This window comes from Budorcas taxicolor, chromosome 23 (genome assembly GCF_023091745.1).
Source record: "Budorcas taxicolor isolate Tak-1 chromosome 23, Takin1.1, whole genome shotgun sequence".
NCBI classification, from domain to species: Eukaryota; Metazoa; Chordata; class Mammalia; order Artiodactyla; family Bovidae; genus Budorcas; species Budorcas taxicolor.
In genome coordinates, this window is record NC_068932.1 from 30,402,911 (window position 1) to 30,421,691 (window position 18,781).

Here is an 18,781-nt window from a genome sequence, read left to right on the forward strand (position 1 = left end):
AGAGCCTGAACAACAACAAATGGGCGGCACCGACTACATAATTTGTGGGGCCTGGATCCAAAGGAAAAGTCAGCGTTCCTTGTCCGAAAATTATTAAGAATGTCAATAGAGTGACAGCAAGCATTAAAGCAAGCACTGTGCCCTTCTAAGTATGGCCTTGTGCAGCTACACAGGTCACACGCTCAGGAAGCTGGCCCTAGCCACGGGACTAGTAAGGGTAGCTGAGGAAGGAGATCTGAAAGGCAGAGTCCTGGGACTTGGTGAACTGTTGGGCATGGGAAGTGACAGACAAATCCCGTTGACAGACGACCTTCCTGCACTGCTTGCCAGGCCACCCTACCACTATCCCCTTGGGTTGCCCATGATCAACTTCTACCTATTAATAATCTAAACTTCACCCCCAACTCCTCCTCCTGCTACGCACCCAGACTTGCTCCTGCAGGGTCCCTATCTAAAGGTGTCACCATTCACTCAGTCACCTTCTACCCCTCTCTCCCTCATCCCAGCCCTTCCGGCAACTTACTTCCTAACTCTCTCCCATCTGTGTGGCCTCTTCAATTGCTGCTATCACTGCCAAGTTCCGGCTGGGGCCTTATCAGCTCAGGCCTGGATTACCCACAAAAGCCTCCTATCTGTCTCCCGGAGCCCAGTCTGGACCCTACCCCTACCCTCAAATAAAACATCCTTCCTCCACAGGACGACCTAAATGAGGTCCCCAAATGCTCACCTGACCAGGTCCCTGAGTAACATCCTCATCTGGGGCTGCTCCAGCCAAAGGCTAAGATCAAAGGCCTCACACGACACACAAGTCCTTCTGCCACCTGACCTGCTTAATCTTCTAATAAATACCAGAAATGCCTTAGTCTCCTACATACCGCCAGCACACACCATGCTAGGTTCTTATCGGTTTTTTTTTTTTTTTTCCCCTTTACCTTCCCTGGTGGCTCAGATGGTAAAGAGTGTGCCTTCAATGTGAGAGATCTGGGTTTGATTCCTGGGTTGGGAAGATTCTCTGGAGGAGGGAATGGTTACTCACTCCCGGATTCTTGCCTGGAGAATCCCATGGACAGAGGAGCCTGGTAGGCTACAGTCCATGGGGTCACAAAGAGTCAGACACAACTGAGTGACTAACACTAAGCACTAAGCAACTAAGCAAGGGGTTACCTGTGCCTGGAACGCTTTCCACTCTCTCCCTCGACAGCCTGGCTCTCCTCGATTCATTCTTGTAAGCTCGCCTCAGCTCTCCTCTGCTCTAGGTGGCCTTCTCCAGAGCTCCATCCTACCCCACCTCATACACATGGATGCTCTGTTACACTGACTATAGGTCTGTGGCTGGGCCGAGTCTCTTCTCTGACCTGGGGGCAGTTGGAGCAGTCCTGATCACATTAGTGTCCATAGACCAGTACTGAGCCTGGCCATGTGGGTGCTCCATACATGTGTGGTCGTAGGTTGAAATGTCTGGAGGTAGAAGGTTCTGGTGACACTAGAGGAGGAGATTGCAGGGAAGGCTGGCACAGATAACCGGAAAGAGAAAGAAAACCTTCCTTCCACACCTTCATTAAGACTCCACTGGCAAGGCGAGGACAGTCCCCCTGACTGAAGGCAGCTGAGACCCAGAGGCAATGGCCAGCTAGTTAGTGTCTGGTGTGATTGCATTTGATTTCAGAATTCAATTTCTGCTTCCTTCTAAAAAACGTCATTCCCCTTTATAGCAAACAAGCCCCTCCCTAGTGGAGGCAGCCTATTTTCCATCAGGCAGTCCCCTCTCCTCTCAGGCTCACAATAAAACGGTTAGTCCTGAGATAGAGGGAGAAGCCTGTTTCCCTAAGAGTGTCTCTGCAGCTATCAGGGCACAGAGCTGCCCCTCAATAAATACTTGCTGAATGGGTGAGTGTGTCCAGTTCCCCAAGACTGGGGATGGGAAGCCTAAAGCTGCTGGGGACTAGTGGGGGCAGACAGCCTGGGATTATACTTTATCCACAGATAATCCCCTAAATCCCAGAAGCCACCTGGACAGTTGGCTGGGCTGAGCTCCATCAACAGTGCATGCTGACGCTGCAGCTGATTTCACCACAGATATTTTTCGGGTGACAGAAAATGGTTCCTCAAAAAACCATTCTATTTTTTTTTTCAGTGAAATTTTAGCTTTTTTTTTTTTTATTGGGGGGTATAGCCGATTCATGGGGTCGCAAAGAGTCGGACATGACTGAGCAACTGAACTGAACTGAACTGATAGCCGATTAACAATGTTGTGGTAGTTTCAGGCGAACAGCAAAGGACCTCAGCCATACATATACATGTATCCATTCTTCCCCAAACGTCCCCCTCCCATCCAGGCTGTCACAAAACATTAAGTAGTCTCAAGTGCTGTACAATAATAGGTCCTTACAACCATTCTAATTTTTATCTGGGAGTGTGACAAAGAAAAGGACCATCAATCCTTTGAGGGCAGAATCCATTTGGGGAGATTAACTGCTGGCCCTTCTCTTCCTATTTTTACTTTCGGGTACTTTTACGGTGGAAAACTTCAAAACATAAAGTAGAGAAAACAGTATAATGAACACCCAGGTACCCATCACCAAGCTCCAATGATTACCAATACAAGCCCAAACTTGAGTCATCAATAACTCAGACTTCGAAGCAAATTCCAGCTATCATCTCATTTCCCGCGTAAAGACTTCCGTAACGCCTGAAATCTGCTTCTGATTCATCTGGGGGCACGGCCGAGGGCGCCCCTAGCTCTGCCTACCGCACTGTCAGGCACGGCCCCCAGAAGGTCCGGAACCTACGTCTATGAAACTCAAAGCCTATGGAGCGACGCTAGCTCTGCCTCCTCCGCTTCCTCCTCTTCCCGCATAGCGTGGGTCACCTCGGCCTCCTGGCATTCCTGACAACCCGCCGGCAGTCCCCGGTGATGCGCAAGTGAGTGTCTGCGCGCAGCGCCGCAGAGAACACAGCGAGGCGCCTGCCACTTCCTCTTTCTCGGGCTGACTAACACTGGGGCGCCCACCCCGCGCGTCCCGCCCCCTAGGGGCGTGGCCGCTGCCCGAAGGGGCGGGGAAATAACCATATTCCGCCTTATATGGGCAGCCACGTCACAAGCCACATACCCATTCACATAAAACGCTGCGCTGCCGGCGGAATCCCCGGCTTCTGCTGCAGCGAGTGGCCGGGCCGGGCGCCGAGCGTGCGGAGCGGGAAAGAAGAGTTGAGCGTCCGCTCCGGCGCCGGGCTCGGTCGGCCGGCCGCAGCCCCGTGGGGTCGTCCTGCTGGGCCTCGCCGGCGGGCACCCTGGCTGTGGGCACCTGCGGCGCGCACGGCGCGGGGCCGCTGGGCGGCGGCATGAAGGTCACATCGCTCGACGGGCGCCAACTGCGCAAGATGCTTCGCAAGGAGGCGGCGGCGCGCTGTGTGGTGCTCGACTGCCGGCCCTACCTGGCCTTCGCCGCCTCGAGCGTGCGCGGCTCGCTGAACGTCAACCTCAACTCGGTGGTGTTGCGGCGGGCCCGCGGCGGCGCGGTGTCTGCGCGCTACGTGCTGCCCGACGAGGCTGCGCGCGCGCGGCTGCTGCAGGAGGGCGGCGGCGGCGTGGCGGCCGTGGTCGTGCTGGACCAGGGCAGCCGGCACTGGCAGAAGCTGCGCGAAGAGAGCGCCGCGCGCGTCGTGCTCACCTCGCTGCTCGCCTGCCTGCCCGCCGGCCCGCGGGTCTACTTCCTCAAAGGTGAGCTGCGTCGGAGCCGCGGGTCCTCGGTCACCCCCCCGCGCCAGGGCGGCCCCGGGCTCTGGGGTCCCCTGCTGGCGCCGGCGCCTTCCTCGATCCTGGCGCCGGGGAAGTTTTGCACCCTGGGGCTTGACGTGCGCCGGGAAGGCCACGACCGGTGTCAGCGCTCGCAGCTTCTCCGTCCCCACCTGTGTTCCTCGAAAGCGTTTGACGGCCTGGCTGCCCGGGGGGGTGGGGTTGCTGCACGCTGCTGGGGGCGCTGCTTCTTAGCAGTTAGGGAGCGCCCAGCACGAGCCGGGTTTCCCGGCGCCGGCTTCATGTCTTTCGCTGGGGCCGACGCTCTGGAGCCTTCCTAATGGACAGATCTGAAGGGATCCCCGGGTCGCCACCACCCCCCCAGGAGCGTGGCGCCGCGGTGTCCCCTTTCCTCCCGCCTGGACAATTAACGTATGTTAGGCTGTGTCTTCATCGACTCTCTTGCCTTTCTGACCCTGGCGAGTCCCTCCCCTCTCTTCCTTTTCATTTCATTTTATTGCTTTTTATTGTTCCTCGGCTTCCCCTTCTCCCCTCCCAGGCCAGCTCCATTTGGAGCTGGCAGTCTTTAGTCTTCCCACTCTTTTTCACCTTCTCTCTCCCGCCCTGGAATCATCCCCTGGACTGGTCGTGGGCCAGAGTTGGGGCACCTAACGCGGTCTCCCGGGGGCTGGCGGCAGTTTGGCGAGCGAGCCAGGACCTAGGAGAGGAGCCACAGGGTGCTTGTGAAGGGGACTGCGGCGCATTTGGTTTGAGACCCTCCAGTAGCTGCTTCTCCAGTCTGCACGTTACACCTGCTGAGGGAGATGACTTTGCTGGTGGGTGGGTGATTTACTGTCAAATTCCAGAGTATTGATTTCTGGATCACTTCCTGTGATTGCTGCCACCTTTTATTTGAGTCCGTTTTAACCTCAGGTGTATGGAAGGCTTAGCCTATAGGGAAGAGACGATGAGGACTCAGCCCAGCCAGCTCTGGGAAATCGCCTTGAGATATAACATAGCTGGGATTCAGAACTCAGGTGCGGTGAGCTGAGAGCGTGAGGGCGCTGTTTTAGAACAGTGCAACGTGTGGAGTTTTACATCTTCCAGATTGGGAGATTCCAGAAATTCAGGGGCAACTCCCACTTGGATTAGCACCTTTTGCAGGCTGTCTGTCCCCAGTTGATTCCTGTTAGGGAGACACCAGAGGCAGATCTTTCTCTTACCCCCAGCCTCAGCCCCCAGGAGATGGAGAGTGCCCTCTAAACTCTGCAGAGCTTTCAGACAGAGCCCCTGATTTCTTTGTCTTCCTGATACCCTTTTTGGTCTCCTCTTCTTAGCGGTGAGTACAGGAAAAGCTTCTGCCTCTCCAGCAGCATGAAAGATATCTTCCAGGAACCTGCTTCTGGTTCTGCCTCTGGCCTCCAGCCCTCTCCAAGGGGCCATGCAAGACATTTGGAAGTTATTGCTACAGGAAGTAGGCAGCTCTGTAGACTCACATCTCAAGTAAAAATGATTTTTTAAAAAATTTTTAATGAAAGTAACATGCTTTAATGAAAAGTGGATCTTCTGCACAGCCTAGAACCCAGTTCCACTCCCCAGAGGCAACAGTCAACTATTTCTTGTTCATCTTTAGATAAATTAATTTTCCATGAGTATCTTTTAAAAATAGAATGATTTTGTATATTTCCTGTTCCTGCCTCTTTCACCTAACTAGATCTTGAGAGACTTGTCCATATCAGAGCATACGTGTCCTAGTCCTTTTTTTTTTTCCCTATTCACTTTTTAAACTCATCCCCTGATGATAGCCAGTAAGTAGATTGCTTCACACCTTAGTATTTGAAGCAGTGTGGGAGAGTGTATCTCTGTCCAAATGCTTTTGTGTGTGTACTGTCTTTTAGTAAAATTATGAGAATCGCCAGGTCACAGTTTATGTCTGTTTTAAATTTCGGTAGAAATTGCTTGATACTTAGCCTTACAACAATGCTGAACTTTTAAGTTGTTGCCAAAGAAAATAATTTCTTCACCTAACTCACGTCCAGATAGGAGCTCAGGTTTTTGATCTAGTGGCATCTCAGATCGTGGGGGCAATGCCTTGTACACTTCTGTCAGTGCCTTCTGCACACACACACACACACACACACACACAAAATCCACTAAAATGAATTGACCAAATGACATTGTCAATGTGTATTTATAGATAGTGTCCGTCCTCTTTCTCTGCTCAACTCCCCTGGTATTGCAGTGGTGATCAAAAACAGAACCACTCTGAAGACAACTGAAGCAGCCAAGAGTTGCTACAGCTCTTGCATCTCAAGTGAGGCACCAGAGAGGAATGCTCCATCTCTCCAGCCCTCTGATGGGAGTGGGTGAAAGACAGACCAGCTAATCTGGAGGACTCCTGACCCCAACTTGAAGAGGCAGGACCCTGTTTATCTGTCCCTCATCACACTGAGACTCTTTGTCTGCCTGCCATATTTTGTCAACAGGCAAGCAGGACCCAGCCCACACCCGCACCTCCTGTCGGTCCTCCTAAGAGCCAGCTCTTTTCAGTGCTCTATTTAAAAGCCAAGAGATGGGGTGACCTGAAGGCTTTTCTTTCCCAAGCTTCATGCTGGAGTTTGAGAGGGCCTGGGCCGCTTTACTTCAGACTCCTGTCCCCTATCACTCATTGTGTCTCCTACAAATGAAAATGTTGAGGCGCAGGAAGTGCTTTGCTTACTAGGGACACCTCTTCAGAAGAAGCTGAGGGTCCGTGCAGGGGGCGGAGGCAGTGGTGGTGAAGGAGGGGAAACTAAGCCACAGATACCTCCAAACTTTCCACCTCTGCCCCCCTCCGGCATGACCTGTCAGCATAACCGGGAAATTGGTCATTGTGGAGGTCCGGAAGCTCATCTGGGGAGGCCCGGGTGGCTATTTGTTGAAGTGACCACAGGGGAGATTTGGGTGTGCTTGGTAGGGGCGGGGGCAGTTCCAGCACGCTGAGAGGAAGCAGTAATGGCTAGATGACTCATTCTAGGAATTGGCTGCAGCTTCTGAAAGAGCTGGAGACTGCCGAGTAATCCATTAACCATTTGCCTATGGCAGGGGTTTAAAAAAGCCACCATGTGCTCCACTGTGGGGCTATCACAGCACCAAAAGACAGAAGGAAAAAAAGAGGGCCGTTGGGGAAAAAAATATGGTCTCAGAATGCTTCTTTAACTGATGATTGAAGGAATTCCTTGGCAGTCTAATGGTTAGGACTGGGCACTTTCACTGCCAGGGTCCAGGTTCAATCCCTGGTCCAGGAACTAAAGATCCTGCAAGTCACAGAGTGTGGCCAAAAAAAAACAAAACAAAAAAAATGATGTTTTGACCCCAATTCTCTGGAGAAAGAAGCAGGTTTTCTGGAGGCTCTAGGAAATGGCTTAGGTCCCTTTGGAGTGGAAGCAGGGGGTTTCCCCACACGAGGCTGGCCTGTTCACCCAGCAGCAGTTGGCATTCTCAGGCTTCAGGGCCAATTTTTTTGTTCGGTTCTCCCCACTTCCTGCACGGGCCCAAGAATTTACATACTCAAAGTTTCTCTGATTTGGTCAGAGTAGTTCTTACCTTAAGTGATCCAATTGGAGAAGTTTAAATGTAGTTAGGATTTTTATAGAATCATACCTGCGGGTAGTTGACTTATCAGTTTGAGGGTGTGTATGCACACACAAGGGTGTGTGTAGCTGGGGAGAAAGTTCAGGAGGGGAGGGTAAGGAGATAAAGGGTGAGTGAGTAGGTGGCCATCAAGGGGAAAGCAGCGGGGGTTGGGGGTGAAGATAAGAATTAAATTCAGAAGGCCTCATTCCTCTAGTTTGGTTTAGAAGGTAATTAACTAGATTGATTACACTGGACCTGTGGAGAGGACTGTCAGCGGTGTTCTTAGCACCTTGGGAAGGAGAAAGGGCAGGGCTGTTTTATGGCCCTGAGGGTAAAACCTCATGTAAGACCCCATTCCCTTATAGAGGGGGTTTCATCTATTATCCTGTTTGGAGCTGATTGGCTATGGATGAAACAGACCAGTTTAGGAGCTTCTTTCAAGAATTAATGAAATTCTGCATAATCACACCTGAATTTTAGATAAATGTGAGAAAATGGCTTTTGTTGTCTGGAGGGGTTTGGTTAATATTTGCCAGATGTCAGATATATTTCCTTTCACAGCTTAAGCTTCTTCTGATAGACATAAAAAGTTAATAATTGCCTTTGAACTGAAGCTTTTTAGGAGAGAAAGAGAGAGTGAGTATGTATTTGTCTGTGGAGCCCATTTCTATTCTAAAACTATTACTTGTTTTGGCTCAGTTTTTTAATAAGACTAGATGTATAGTAACTTAATACCTTTTTTTAGTATTCCACTCTCAGAGTATTGATCAATTCTAGGCGTTTTCTGACAGACTGAAAAAAAAAAAAAGTCAGTGCTTATATCTCTCTTGCTTTCTTATTTTTGTCTTTTAGGGGGATATGAGACTTTCTACTCAGAATATCCTGAGTGTTGTGTGGATGTAAAACCCATTTCACAAGAGAAGGTGGAAACTGAGAGAGCCCTCATCAGTCAGTGTGGGAAATCAGTGCTTAACATCAGCTGCAGGCCGGCCTATGACCAGGTACGAGGTGTGGAAGTGCCATCCGGGCCGCTGGCTCTGTTCCTTGCACAGCACCCTGGCTCTCCCTCTCCCTGATCACTAACGTTTGTTGGTTCTTTTGCGGATCAGGGAGCTGGCAGAGGCCTCTAGCTTTAGAGAACCTCTGTTGCTTGCCAACTAGAGTTTCCATCCAAGAGTACATGGGCTTTCTTCCAGCAAATAAGCTGTCAAGAGCAAACACGCTTCAGGATGCTCGGTGGCTTCTGGAGAAAAGGGGAAGTGGAAGATATATTATTGTTAGCTGGCCTGGGAGGTGCAGAGAAGCATCGAAATAGCAGTTTAGGTTTCCCTGAAGACGTTTTCAGAGCTGACATTCAGGCTTCCTGTGTTGGTCTTCTGTGTAATTGTTCATGCTCTGCAGTTTCTGCAAACCAACCCAGTACCTGTAAAGGCGTGTCTTAGTATTTTTAACTGAAGGAGGAAGATTGGGGGACGGTTGTAGCTATGCAGCTTCCTTTAGGGGTTTCTGATGCTTATAATTCCATAAATTCTGAAACCAGAGATCAAGAGACACTAGAGGATTTCATGTGTCTACAAACCTGTGGGTTTTTTCCCTTCCTAGAATTGTACTTTCTGGCAACCCACTAAAGGCAAAAAAAGTGGACGGCTCAGCCAGAGGGTTACCTGTGATGCAGGAGGATGGAGGGGGTGGGGTGGGGAAGGGAAGCAAGCAAGGACCCAGATGTGCAGAAACCAGAGATCAAACCCACTTTCCCATTTTACAGAGGGAAAAACTGTCACAGCTCGTGGGTGATTGATTTTTGCCAAGAATCCTGCACTCAGTTCATGGCAGCACTAAGCTCAGAACTCCCTTCTTTTCATCCTTTGCTCCGGTCCTTTTCAGGACCCTGTTCTGTTTGCCACTTGCCTTCTTTTGGAAGAGGGTCATTCCAGTAGGTACCTGACTTGGTAGGAGGAACTTTTTAGGTTCTTGACACAAAATAGGAACATACCCAGATCATAAGAAGGAAGACTTCTAGATGCTGCTGCATAAGATGCCAGCTGCCTGCCATGAGCAAAGCTCTGCCCCCTGGGGATAGACTTCCAAGTTCAGCCAGGTGGCTTTTCCTTGAATGGAATCTTTGGTCAGGAAACCTATTCGCTTGGCGAGGTGCCAAGGTTATTATTTTGTTTGTTTTCCTTTGTTAAAATTATGGAGTATAATGAACCCTGGGCTTTCAAGCCGTGGGCATCCGGCTTAGCTGGATTTCCATTTGCGTTTGTTTGTCTGGGTGGTGTTTTCCCCCCTCCCTTTCTCAGAAAGTGAAAGAGAAATGAGAATTTGCAGGATGTTGTGAAAGCACACAGCCCTTTGGCCATGCAAGAACCAGGGGAGGCCCTGAAGTGTCTCCAAGACTCATCTGGGGAAGCCCCTAGTGTTTCTTCTTAGAAGTGCTTCTTCCTTGAGAAAAGTTGGGGGAGGTCGTGTTAACCTTTGAGGTTTCTGAAGGCCTTTGGTTTCTTCCTCTTGAATCTAAGAGGAAGATTCAAAAAAAGAAAGAAATATGGTTTCATGGGTATTGGTTGGGCTAAGCTCCAGGAGAAACTGAGTAGGATCCCAGGTCTGGTATGGCAGCATTTTCTAATCTCTAAAGAGAGGGCGACATCTATGTAGTTACATCTTAAGTATTAAGCCCAGGGGGCAGCTAACAAAAGTACTGATTGTTACTATTACTACCTTTTGTAAAATCTCTTTAAGTTTCTTTCAAGTGGTCAAACTGGCCTTTGCCTTAAACGCCCGACATCTCCGGAAAGGAAAAGCAGACACCCATGCGGGGTATTCTGAGAACTGCCTTCTGCCGGCCCTCATCCCATGCCCCTTTCCCTATCATGGGGCTGGCAGAGAGTTTCCATTCCACTCTTATTCCAGGACAGGAAATGGAAACACAGGAAACGGATGGATGATACGAGAAAGGCGGCCAAAGACACAGCCACCGTCACCCCAGCTCAGTGTTTTTCCCTGTAGATCTCGGGCTCCCATTGTTCCAGCTGTGGAACGATAGCTTTTCTGGCCACCCTGGAAATGCTGAGACTGCCAGAGTCTGATTAGCCAGCAGGGTAGATGGTCTCTGGTTCTTTGGATCCTTCGTAACTAGAAACCTGAGGTATAGGTTGTCTCCCAAAAGGGTGAGGATGTAAGCATCTCTCAGAAAAACTCAACCGTACTAAAGATCAGGCCTGGGACTTCCCTGATGGTCTACTGGTTAAGACTCAGTGCCTCCACTGCAGGGGGCATAGGTTTGATCCCCTGTCAGGGAACTAAGATCCTGCATCCCACATGCTGAGCAGCATAGCTAAGAAAATAACAAAAAAAGACCAAGCCTCTGCTCATGGCCTAACAGCTTTTCCTTATCTGAGGATTTCGGATAGATAGTGGTTAATTTCACTTCTGAGAAATATACTTTTTGGGATGGTGGGAGGCACGTTTTGATGTTGCTGAGGATCCAAATGCCTCTTAGGATCAACAGTGTCCTAGGTCTGATGAAACACATTACATCCAAGGTCAAGACTGTAAAGGAGGGGGCTCACCTTGTTTCCATTTTATCTAGAAGGAAATCGAGATTGCCCCCAAGGTTCAGGCCTTGGCCTGGCACTCATAGGGCAGCTAGAATTTCAACATGGTCTTCTCAAGTCTTCCAGCAACCCACCCTGCTTCTCATCCTTGTCAGTCTAGAAGGGCTGCCAACATTTCCCGCCACCTCGATATATGTAAGGAAATGAAAATCTCAGCTGTGTGGGATTTGCTGTCCCTGAGTCCCAAGGCAGTGACATAGGGTAGAGAGTTTACCAGGCTGGAGCCTCTACCCAAACTCTTGGTTAAAATGCCTTGGCTCTCAACTCTCTACCTGGAAACCAGAGAGGGAACCTCCCACTTGAAACAAATAGGTCAGGATTGTTTTCTTTCTTCTCTCCGAAGAGCAAGCTGATCAGTATTTCCTGGTTGTCCTTTGCCCCTGCTTCCAGGGCGGCCCAGTTGAAATCCTTCCGTTCCTTTACCTTGGAAGTGCCTACCACGCATCCAAGTGCGAGTTCCTTGCCAACCTGCACATCACAGCCCTGCTCAATGTCTCCCGGCGGACCCCGGAGGCCTGCACAACACACCTACACTACAAATGGATCCCCGTGGAAGACAGCCATGCGGCTGACATCAGCTCCCACTTTCAAGAAGCAATAGACTTCATTGGTATGTGCCGCTGCCCTCAGTTATTTAGGGGGGTGTGTTCTTGGATTTTGATGTACTGATGGAGGTCACCCCATCGCTGAGAAGAAAAGCATCTTGTTTGTGCAACCACCACAAGTGGGAGCCGAAAAGAGATTCACCTCAGAACAACAGAGGGGAGGATGTGAGTTGCTGTTTAATAGGAACTTTAATTTGCAGGATAAATGTATTAGTTAATATCATCTTAAGGCAGTACTCACGACTGCTCTGTTAGTGTTTCTGGCTGGATGGGAAGCAGAATGCGTCCATGAGTGATGCTCTGTGCCAGGGACAGGAAAGGGAAAGAACCACACAGACTGTGCTTCTACGTAGATTGGGATATTTTTAAAAGCAAACAGAAGGATCGAGAGAGCATTACTTAACACACTGAAACCCTGGGGCCCCAGCAGCTTTCCACGGTTTTTGGCAAATTGCTTTGGGGACAATTTGTTTTGCATTTTCAGCTCATTTTGGATTAATGGTAACACTCGACTCAAGCTCTGTGCTTTATGCACAGAGAAGTTGGCATCTTTGTTCTGTGAGGTAGTTATCACTTACTACATTGTGTAGGCCTGGGAACCTCTGGTCCCTCTGCCTAGAAAGGGCTTCTGGGCCTTGGGATTTCAACTCCTCAGAGTGGACTGGACTGCTCTTTCATTTGAGATCTTACTCTCCCATCCACCTCCTTTGGGGACTAGGCTGGGCCCCGCTCCCCACTCTTGTGGATTTGCTTCCCTTTCCAGAGTCCTCTTTCCTCTCTAACGTTGCACAGCTGTTGAAGCTGAGCAGTAGTCTTCCTGCTTCTGGCTGTGAGGGATGTTGGAGGGGAAAGGCTGGTGTTGAGTGTAGCAGTGATATCTTAGTGCAGGGAGCCATTAAAGGGCTCCCCTCTTCTGCCACGTGGTGGGCCCTCTGCTCATCATATACAACTTCTACTCCATGGAAACCCACTGAGAAACTCACTGCAAGCAAAAGGCTGAGCCTGCCCTCCCTGGCCCCTGAGCCTCTGGGCTGAGACGGTGGTTCCTCTGGAGCCTCCGAGGGGCAGCCGAAACGATGGGCTCAGGGTGGGAAATCCTTGACTTGCTCTCCCTGTCCCTGGGAATGCCTTGCCCTTCTCAGCCTGTTATTTAATTACCTAGATAGCTTCTCAGTGAGGTCATGAAACAGCCCCCATCACTTCTCAGATGCCTCCCTCCCCATCCGGTCTGTGCATTGTGTCTGTTGTGTACACAACCACACAAACCCACAGCATTCTGAAGGCACATGAGCTACTTTTCCCCAGACCCCTCCCCCTGCTGAAGGAGGGAGGGACTGAGGCCAAACTGCGCTCGCACTGACCCCTCCCAAGGGCCACATGGAAGGCAAGCCCCGAGGGGTGGAATGGAACCCAGAAGCAAGGTACTGTAGGCTCTTTGGTTTCTGGGATTTGGCTCTGGGCCAACTAAAAGCTGGATGACAAGGAGGCCAGTGGAGGAACAGAAGAAAATTGTGGAGTCATGACTCTGTAATCCTAGGAACTTGGAGTCCCCTTTGAACTAATTTACAAGAACTTTTTTTTTTTTTCTGTTGAATCAGAGACTATATTGGGGGCACCTCTAAGGAGCTATCCTGGGGCATCCTTTGAGATTTTCATTGTGGAAACTCAAGGGTTCCTTCCTGACTGCTCAGAAACCTGATCTTTTAGATCTTAGAGATGCATCTGCAAACCTTTTAAACATGGGGAAGGAGGTGGGTAAGGGGGCTGACTTTTATTGGCCTTTCAAAATCTTAACTGTTTTTGCATTCGGTGGCCTGACATAGTGCCAGGTAAGTCTAACTTCCTGTGATGTAATTGTTTCCTCACTAGCAAAAGGGGGAATTGGAAAGACTCTTTTTTGTGGTTTTAATTTGATGTGTATATATGTTTAACCTTTTACCCCTGCCCATTTTTAACAGTTATAGCTCTTTTGGGGGTAGGAATAGAACAGAAAAAGAGGCTTCCCCCCACCCCACCCCCCACCTTTGTGAAACTGAGCTAAACCATGCTAACTGACGGTGGTAGCTTTATAGCAGCAACTCCCATTGTTGTGCAAGATGGAGTTTGCCAAAGCCATTTATATCCTACGTCTCGTAAGCGTCACTTAGCCAAGGCTATAATTAGTGGTTGCACACTATTTATTGTATGTTTCATTGGTGGGAACCCTGGGGGCTGAGCCAAGCATCGCGCCCTGGCATAGCCAAACAAGGTGCCCAGGGAGGTTGGAAGGCCTCTCCCAGGATGGGGACAAGGTTATCACCATTAGAATCAGATCCTGAGAGACAGGAATTGCTTTTCCAAGTCAGTCTTTGAGCCTCTCAGAAAAATGTGACTGTGCAATAAAAACTTGCAGGCAGTTTGAAAGATACTCCCAAAGCCTTCTTGAAACCCATTTGTGAAACCCAAGTTAAAATGGCATGCCCAGGAAGGGGTTACTCCAGGTCTAGAGCCTCTCTAGTGGCAGAACCTGTGCAAGTACCCTGACAACTAAGGTTTGTGTAGGTCCTACAGAGGGATGGACATCAGTGGGACTCCGAGGTCTGTCCTTGCCAGTGAGGATTAAAGACTGGCAGAAGCCTACTGTGGGACCACTGCTGTTGAGCAGACATGATGAGACTTGATAACTAGGTCACTTTTTTTTAAACCCAGTTGCCTTTGAGTCCCCATCCCAACTCAGTCCCACTGTCTCTTGTTTCTTCCAGACTGTGTCAGGGAAAAGGGAGGCAAGGTCCTGGTTCACTGTGAGGCTGGGATCTCCCGCTCGCCCACCATCTGCATGGCTTACCTCATGAAGACCAAGCAGTTCCACCTGAAGGATGCCTTTGATTACATCAAGCAGAGGAGGAGTGTGGTCTCGCCCAACTTCGGCTTCATGGGCCAGCTCCTACAGTATGAGTCTGAGATCCTGCCTTCCGCGCCCACCCCTCCGGCTCCCTCCTGCCAAGGAGAGGCAGCCGGCCCTTCATTCCTCGCCCACTTGCAGACACTGAGCCCTGACGTGCAGGCTTCATACTGCACGTTCCCTACCTCGGTGCTGGCCCCGGTGCCCACCCACTCGACAGCCTCAGAGCTCAGCCGGAGCCCCCTGGCCACAGCCACATCCTGCTAAACCCGAGCTGGGGGAGCCAGCCCAGCCCCAAGAACAACTGTGATTTTATATTTTGACTCGTGGACATTTCATACCTGTGCAATGCTGAAGACCTCGCCCTGTCCTGCTATCCTGGTGGGACAGCGAAGGGGTCACCAGGTTTGCAGACAAACTTGAGACTGACCTCGGGACTGAAGGAAGGCCAAGCCATTATGAGAGCACAGTGCGTGCTGACTACTGTACTTCCAGACCCCCGCCCTCAGGACTGCCCAGTCTTTGCACCTCAAAATTTGCCTTTTCATTTCAAGCATAAGGCAATAAATAACCTGCAGCAACATGGGAGAAAGCAGTTGCTAGGCCAGGAGAAAAGGCAGTCATGAAGCCAATTCATTTTGAAGGAAGCACAATTTCCACCTTTTTTTTTTTTTTTTTTTTTTTTAAATTTTGGCAGTCTCTATATCTGTCTCTGTTGCTTCAGGGCATAAGCTGATCACCACCTAGTCAGGAAAGTAACCCTGCAGGGTTTTAGGGACATGATGTATATGCCGATTTGAACCCTCAGATGCTTTTGAGACTCCATCTTGGATCAGGTGGAGTCAGTTGGGTGAAGTAGTGAGACGGGAACATTTCCGGTTTCCTTCTCACTGTGGGTTCTTCCCTGACTTTGGACTTGGGCATGATTCTTACTCATACTTGAACCTTTCTCGTTGCACCTCTCCTCAAAGCAACTCTTGTGTCATTTGAAGAGAGTTCTTTAGACCATAGACCAAAAATCACCTGTTTGAGGTGGTGGCAGTGGGTGCCATGAGAGAGAAAGGGTACCCACTTCCTGGGTCAGTGGCATTGAAACGGTCGTCCCCCCAGCTTGCTGTCTTTATATGTGCTTGTCTCGTCTCTGATGACACTTGTGTTCTTCCCTGCCCCTGGGGGTTGTCTTCAAGCTGTTGACTTCTGGCAGATTTCTCAATGTGGTACTACTCTTTTTTTGTCTGTAGGATATTTCTCCAGGGGAAAAGGCAATAATTTCCTAAAATCCATATGAATGTGAAGAAAAGCAGTATGTTGGTTGTCATCGTCGTCGTCTTTTTTTTTTATAGTGCAAAATAAAAACAGTAAAAAGAACAAAAGTGCTTCTTGTTGATGAGTTCAGGCAGGGGTACATTGAGGTGGGGACCCAGCCTACTTTTCTGGGCTCTATCCAAACGAACTCTTAAGGTGATGGTGGTGAGTGTGCAGTTGCAGGCATGAGGCTATTTGTCTACTCAGTGCTTTCCAGTTGGGAGGCTTCCCTGAGTTCGCTTGCAAGAGAATTCCTTAGACCCAGGCCACGTGGGGAGGTGGTCAGAGCATCTGTCCACCCTGAGCTCTTCACTCCCTTAAGCCCCAGGTAAAGAGTTCAACTTGAATCTCGACTTTTTCATCCATGAAATGAGTGAACTAAGCTAGATGGTCCCAAAAGTTCCTCAGAACTGGAGACCCTTGATTGCAGCAAACCTGAGTGGCAAGATTGTGGTCAGCCTTCTCCCCAGTATCTGCGTATGGCAGACTCTCAGAAAAGTATGGAAAAATGCTGCTGCTGCTAAGTCGCTTCAGTCGTGTCCGACTCTGTGCAACCCCATAGACGGCAGCCCACCAGGCTACCCTGTCCCTGAGATTCTCCAGGCAAGAACACCGGAGTGGGTTGCCATTTCCTTCTCCGATATGGAAAAATGACCGAGGGACAAATAAGCGAATGAAGGTTTGCTTTAAATGCTTGTTCTTCTTTTTTACCCTTGGGATTAATTCTTGCAGATAATTCCCTGAGGAGTTCCTAGGTAAATCCTTCCATGAGTGGGTTTAAGTCCAAGGCTGAATCAGCTTGCCTTCTGAGTAATGTCCTCTGTGTGGTGGAGGAGGGAAGGAGCAGTGTTTGCTTATCCCCATGGCTTATGCCTCTGCTCCAGCCTACTCTTGGGGACGGTTTCCTAATCATGAGGAACAGGAAACTGACTGGAATTGATACCACACATTCCCGACACAGGGATTCTAATCCATACTCCTTGACTATGGGGTGTTCAAAAGCCTCCAGCTCCCACAGCAGGTGCCATGTCAGCAAATAGCAAGATGGTGTCCAAGCCAAGTGTAGCCCAGCACTTTCTAAATGTCTCACCTCAAAAGTTTTGCTTGAGGCCTTGCTCCCCACAAAACTTTCCTTCCCCACAGATTCCTTGGAAAGATGTCAGGTAAGAATGTCACCCCTACTGGGGAAGCTGCTTTACCTTCAGCATTTATGCAATCCAACCAGGGCTTTCAGGGGAAGCAACGGAGGGAAGAGCACTGCAGAGGAAGGGAAATCCTGGCTTCTAGCCCTCACCCTGCCCCAAGTCTAGTGCTTTAGAGCTAATCTGTCATCTTGCTGGACCAGACTTCAGGGCTTGGTCCACCTGAGGTCTCTCCCTGCTTTCGTATCTCTGAGCCTCCGTTCAGCCCTGGAATGTGTCCCACTGTGTGAGTGTGTCCAGGTGCTGAGTGGCTGGAGAGGCCTCAGGCAGGGAGAGGCAGGGAGGGGGAAGCTGGGTGCAGGCTGGGGTGATAGGCTAAGCTGCGTCCCACTTGCTGACATTTGCTTTATTGCATTAAGGTCTTTCTCTGAAGGGTGAGTAAGTCCTCTAAGTCAGGCATATGAGGATTGCTCATAAGCCCGTGAGTCACTGGCGGGTAAGCCAAGTGAAGCCCCACAGCTGGGGATGGCTCTGTAACTCTCACTCCCTTAACAGTCTCCTTGTTAATTACCCTTCCATTTTTGCCAAAGCCAACTTTACACGGGCTTCCGGTGCCAGATGCAGAATTAAAGCTGGTGTGGTCCAGTTCCTTCATCCCCAGGTTTTGAGGCAACATTTCTGCTGGTCTGCAGCCGTGCTCCAGGAGGAGATGTGTCTGGGAGAATAGAAATATTCATTCTCTAAGCTGTTTCCCAGCTGACTCTGAGGGTGAGCCCTTCAGGTCTACCCAGGCTCCTGAGCTCAGCCTGACATTGAGGCAGGAAGTATAAGAGCAGCTCACAACAGTGTGCTCACCGGAGCCCTGTGTACCCATGGCGCTCCTTTGTGTGAGGACCCAGGGAAAAAGCACCCCAAGTCTCAGCACCCTGGAAGGCTGCATCTCACTGAGTTGGTGGTGGTTTATCTTCCCAACCCCATAAATTTGGTGACCGCCCCTGTTTCCCTCCTTGCTCAGGCCACCAGGCTGTTCAGAACCAAATGTTTAGCCTACCTCTGGCAATTTTATAGAATTTTATGGCATATGTTTTGGGTATTGACTCCACCTGGTTTTCAGTAAAATTTTCCAACTGTATTTTTCTTTGTTTCCATTGCCCCAGTGACTTTAAAAAAAGAACAACCCTTGAGTAATGAATATTAAACATACCACAATGCATTTATGGAATGAGGTGATAGATAAATACACATGGAGAGAAGGCTATACATCCTCCCATGTTGCTACTCTCCATCTCTCTTTGAAGGATTTATCCATGGGACTGGATAAATCTTTGCCTTCTCAGTAAGTCTGACCAAGTTCTATATTCTTTTCGGAATAAATCTTGTCCAGAACCCAAACCCAATGATGAGGGCCTGGCTCCAGGTCTTGTCTTAGACTCTCAGGGATTGCCCCCTACTTTCAAAACTGAATGCTGATGCTGGTGACCTTCTATTGCGTCGGGGGGAGCCCTGGCCCTGATGGACAGGTTGCTCAAAGCCACAGTGCAGATGCTTCTGACCCCCACACACTGCCCATGATGGATGTGACTCTGTCTAGATAACTATCATCCCTGCGCCCATTTCACACTGAGCACCTGCTAGAACCTGGGATTCAGTGGGGAATGAGGGCTTTGTAAGTACTGATGACTGTTCACTGGGCTTTCTGTCCCAGAGTGGAGCTGGGCTCTCAAAGTGTGCTCCTGTCCCCATCCCCACACAGCCCCCTTCCCAGCTCCCCTCATCTTGGCTCCAGCTCCATCTTCTCCCCTCTATTCCCAGCATGCAGAGCTTTTGGATATGCCAGCCTATGGACACATGGCTGTGTTTACCTGTGCTTACCATCTGACCCC

At 49.9% G+C, this 18,781-nt stretch overlaps 1 protein-coding gene across 1 annotated transcript; it reads left to right on the forward strand.

The window, feature by feature from the left end:
• The first annotated feature begins 3,327 nt into the window (after positions 1–3,327).
• Positions 3,328–15,187, forward strand: DUSP5 (dual specificity phosphatase 5). The gene is made up of 4 exons (XM_052661054.1): positions 3,328–3,721; positions 8,204–8,352; positions 11,356–11,575; positions 14,312–15,187. Exons 1-4 carry the CDS (start codon positions 3,343–3,345, stop codon positions 14,716–14,718), a joined length of 1,155 nt encoding a protein of 384 aa, XP_052517014.1. The 5' UTR covers positions 3,328–3,342; the 3' UTR covers positions 14,719–15,187.
• Positions 15,188–18,781: the final 3,594 nt, after the last annotated feature.

What these genes read in the sequence shown, in the direction of transcription:
- DUSP5 (XM_052661054.1), top strand. Translation starts at nt 3,343, where the DNA reads ATGAAGGTCACATCGCTCGACGGGCGCCAACTGCGCAAGATGCTTCGC. An exon ending in GCGGGTCTACTTCCTCAAAG is followed by an intron (nt 3,722 to 8,203) that starts GTGAGCTGCGTC and finishes TTTGTCTTTTAG; the next exon opens with GGGGATATGAGACTTTCTAC. An exon ending in AGAAGCAATAGACTTCATTG is followed by an intron (nt 11,576 to 14,311) that starts GTATGTGCCGCT and finishes TGTTTCTTCCAG; the next exon opens with ACTGTGTCAGGGAAAAGGGA.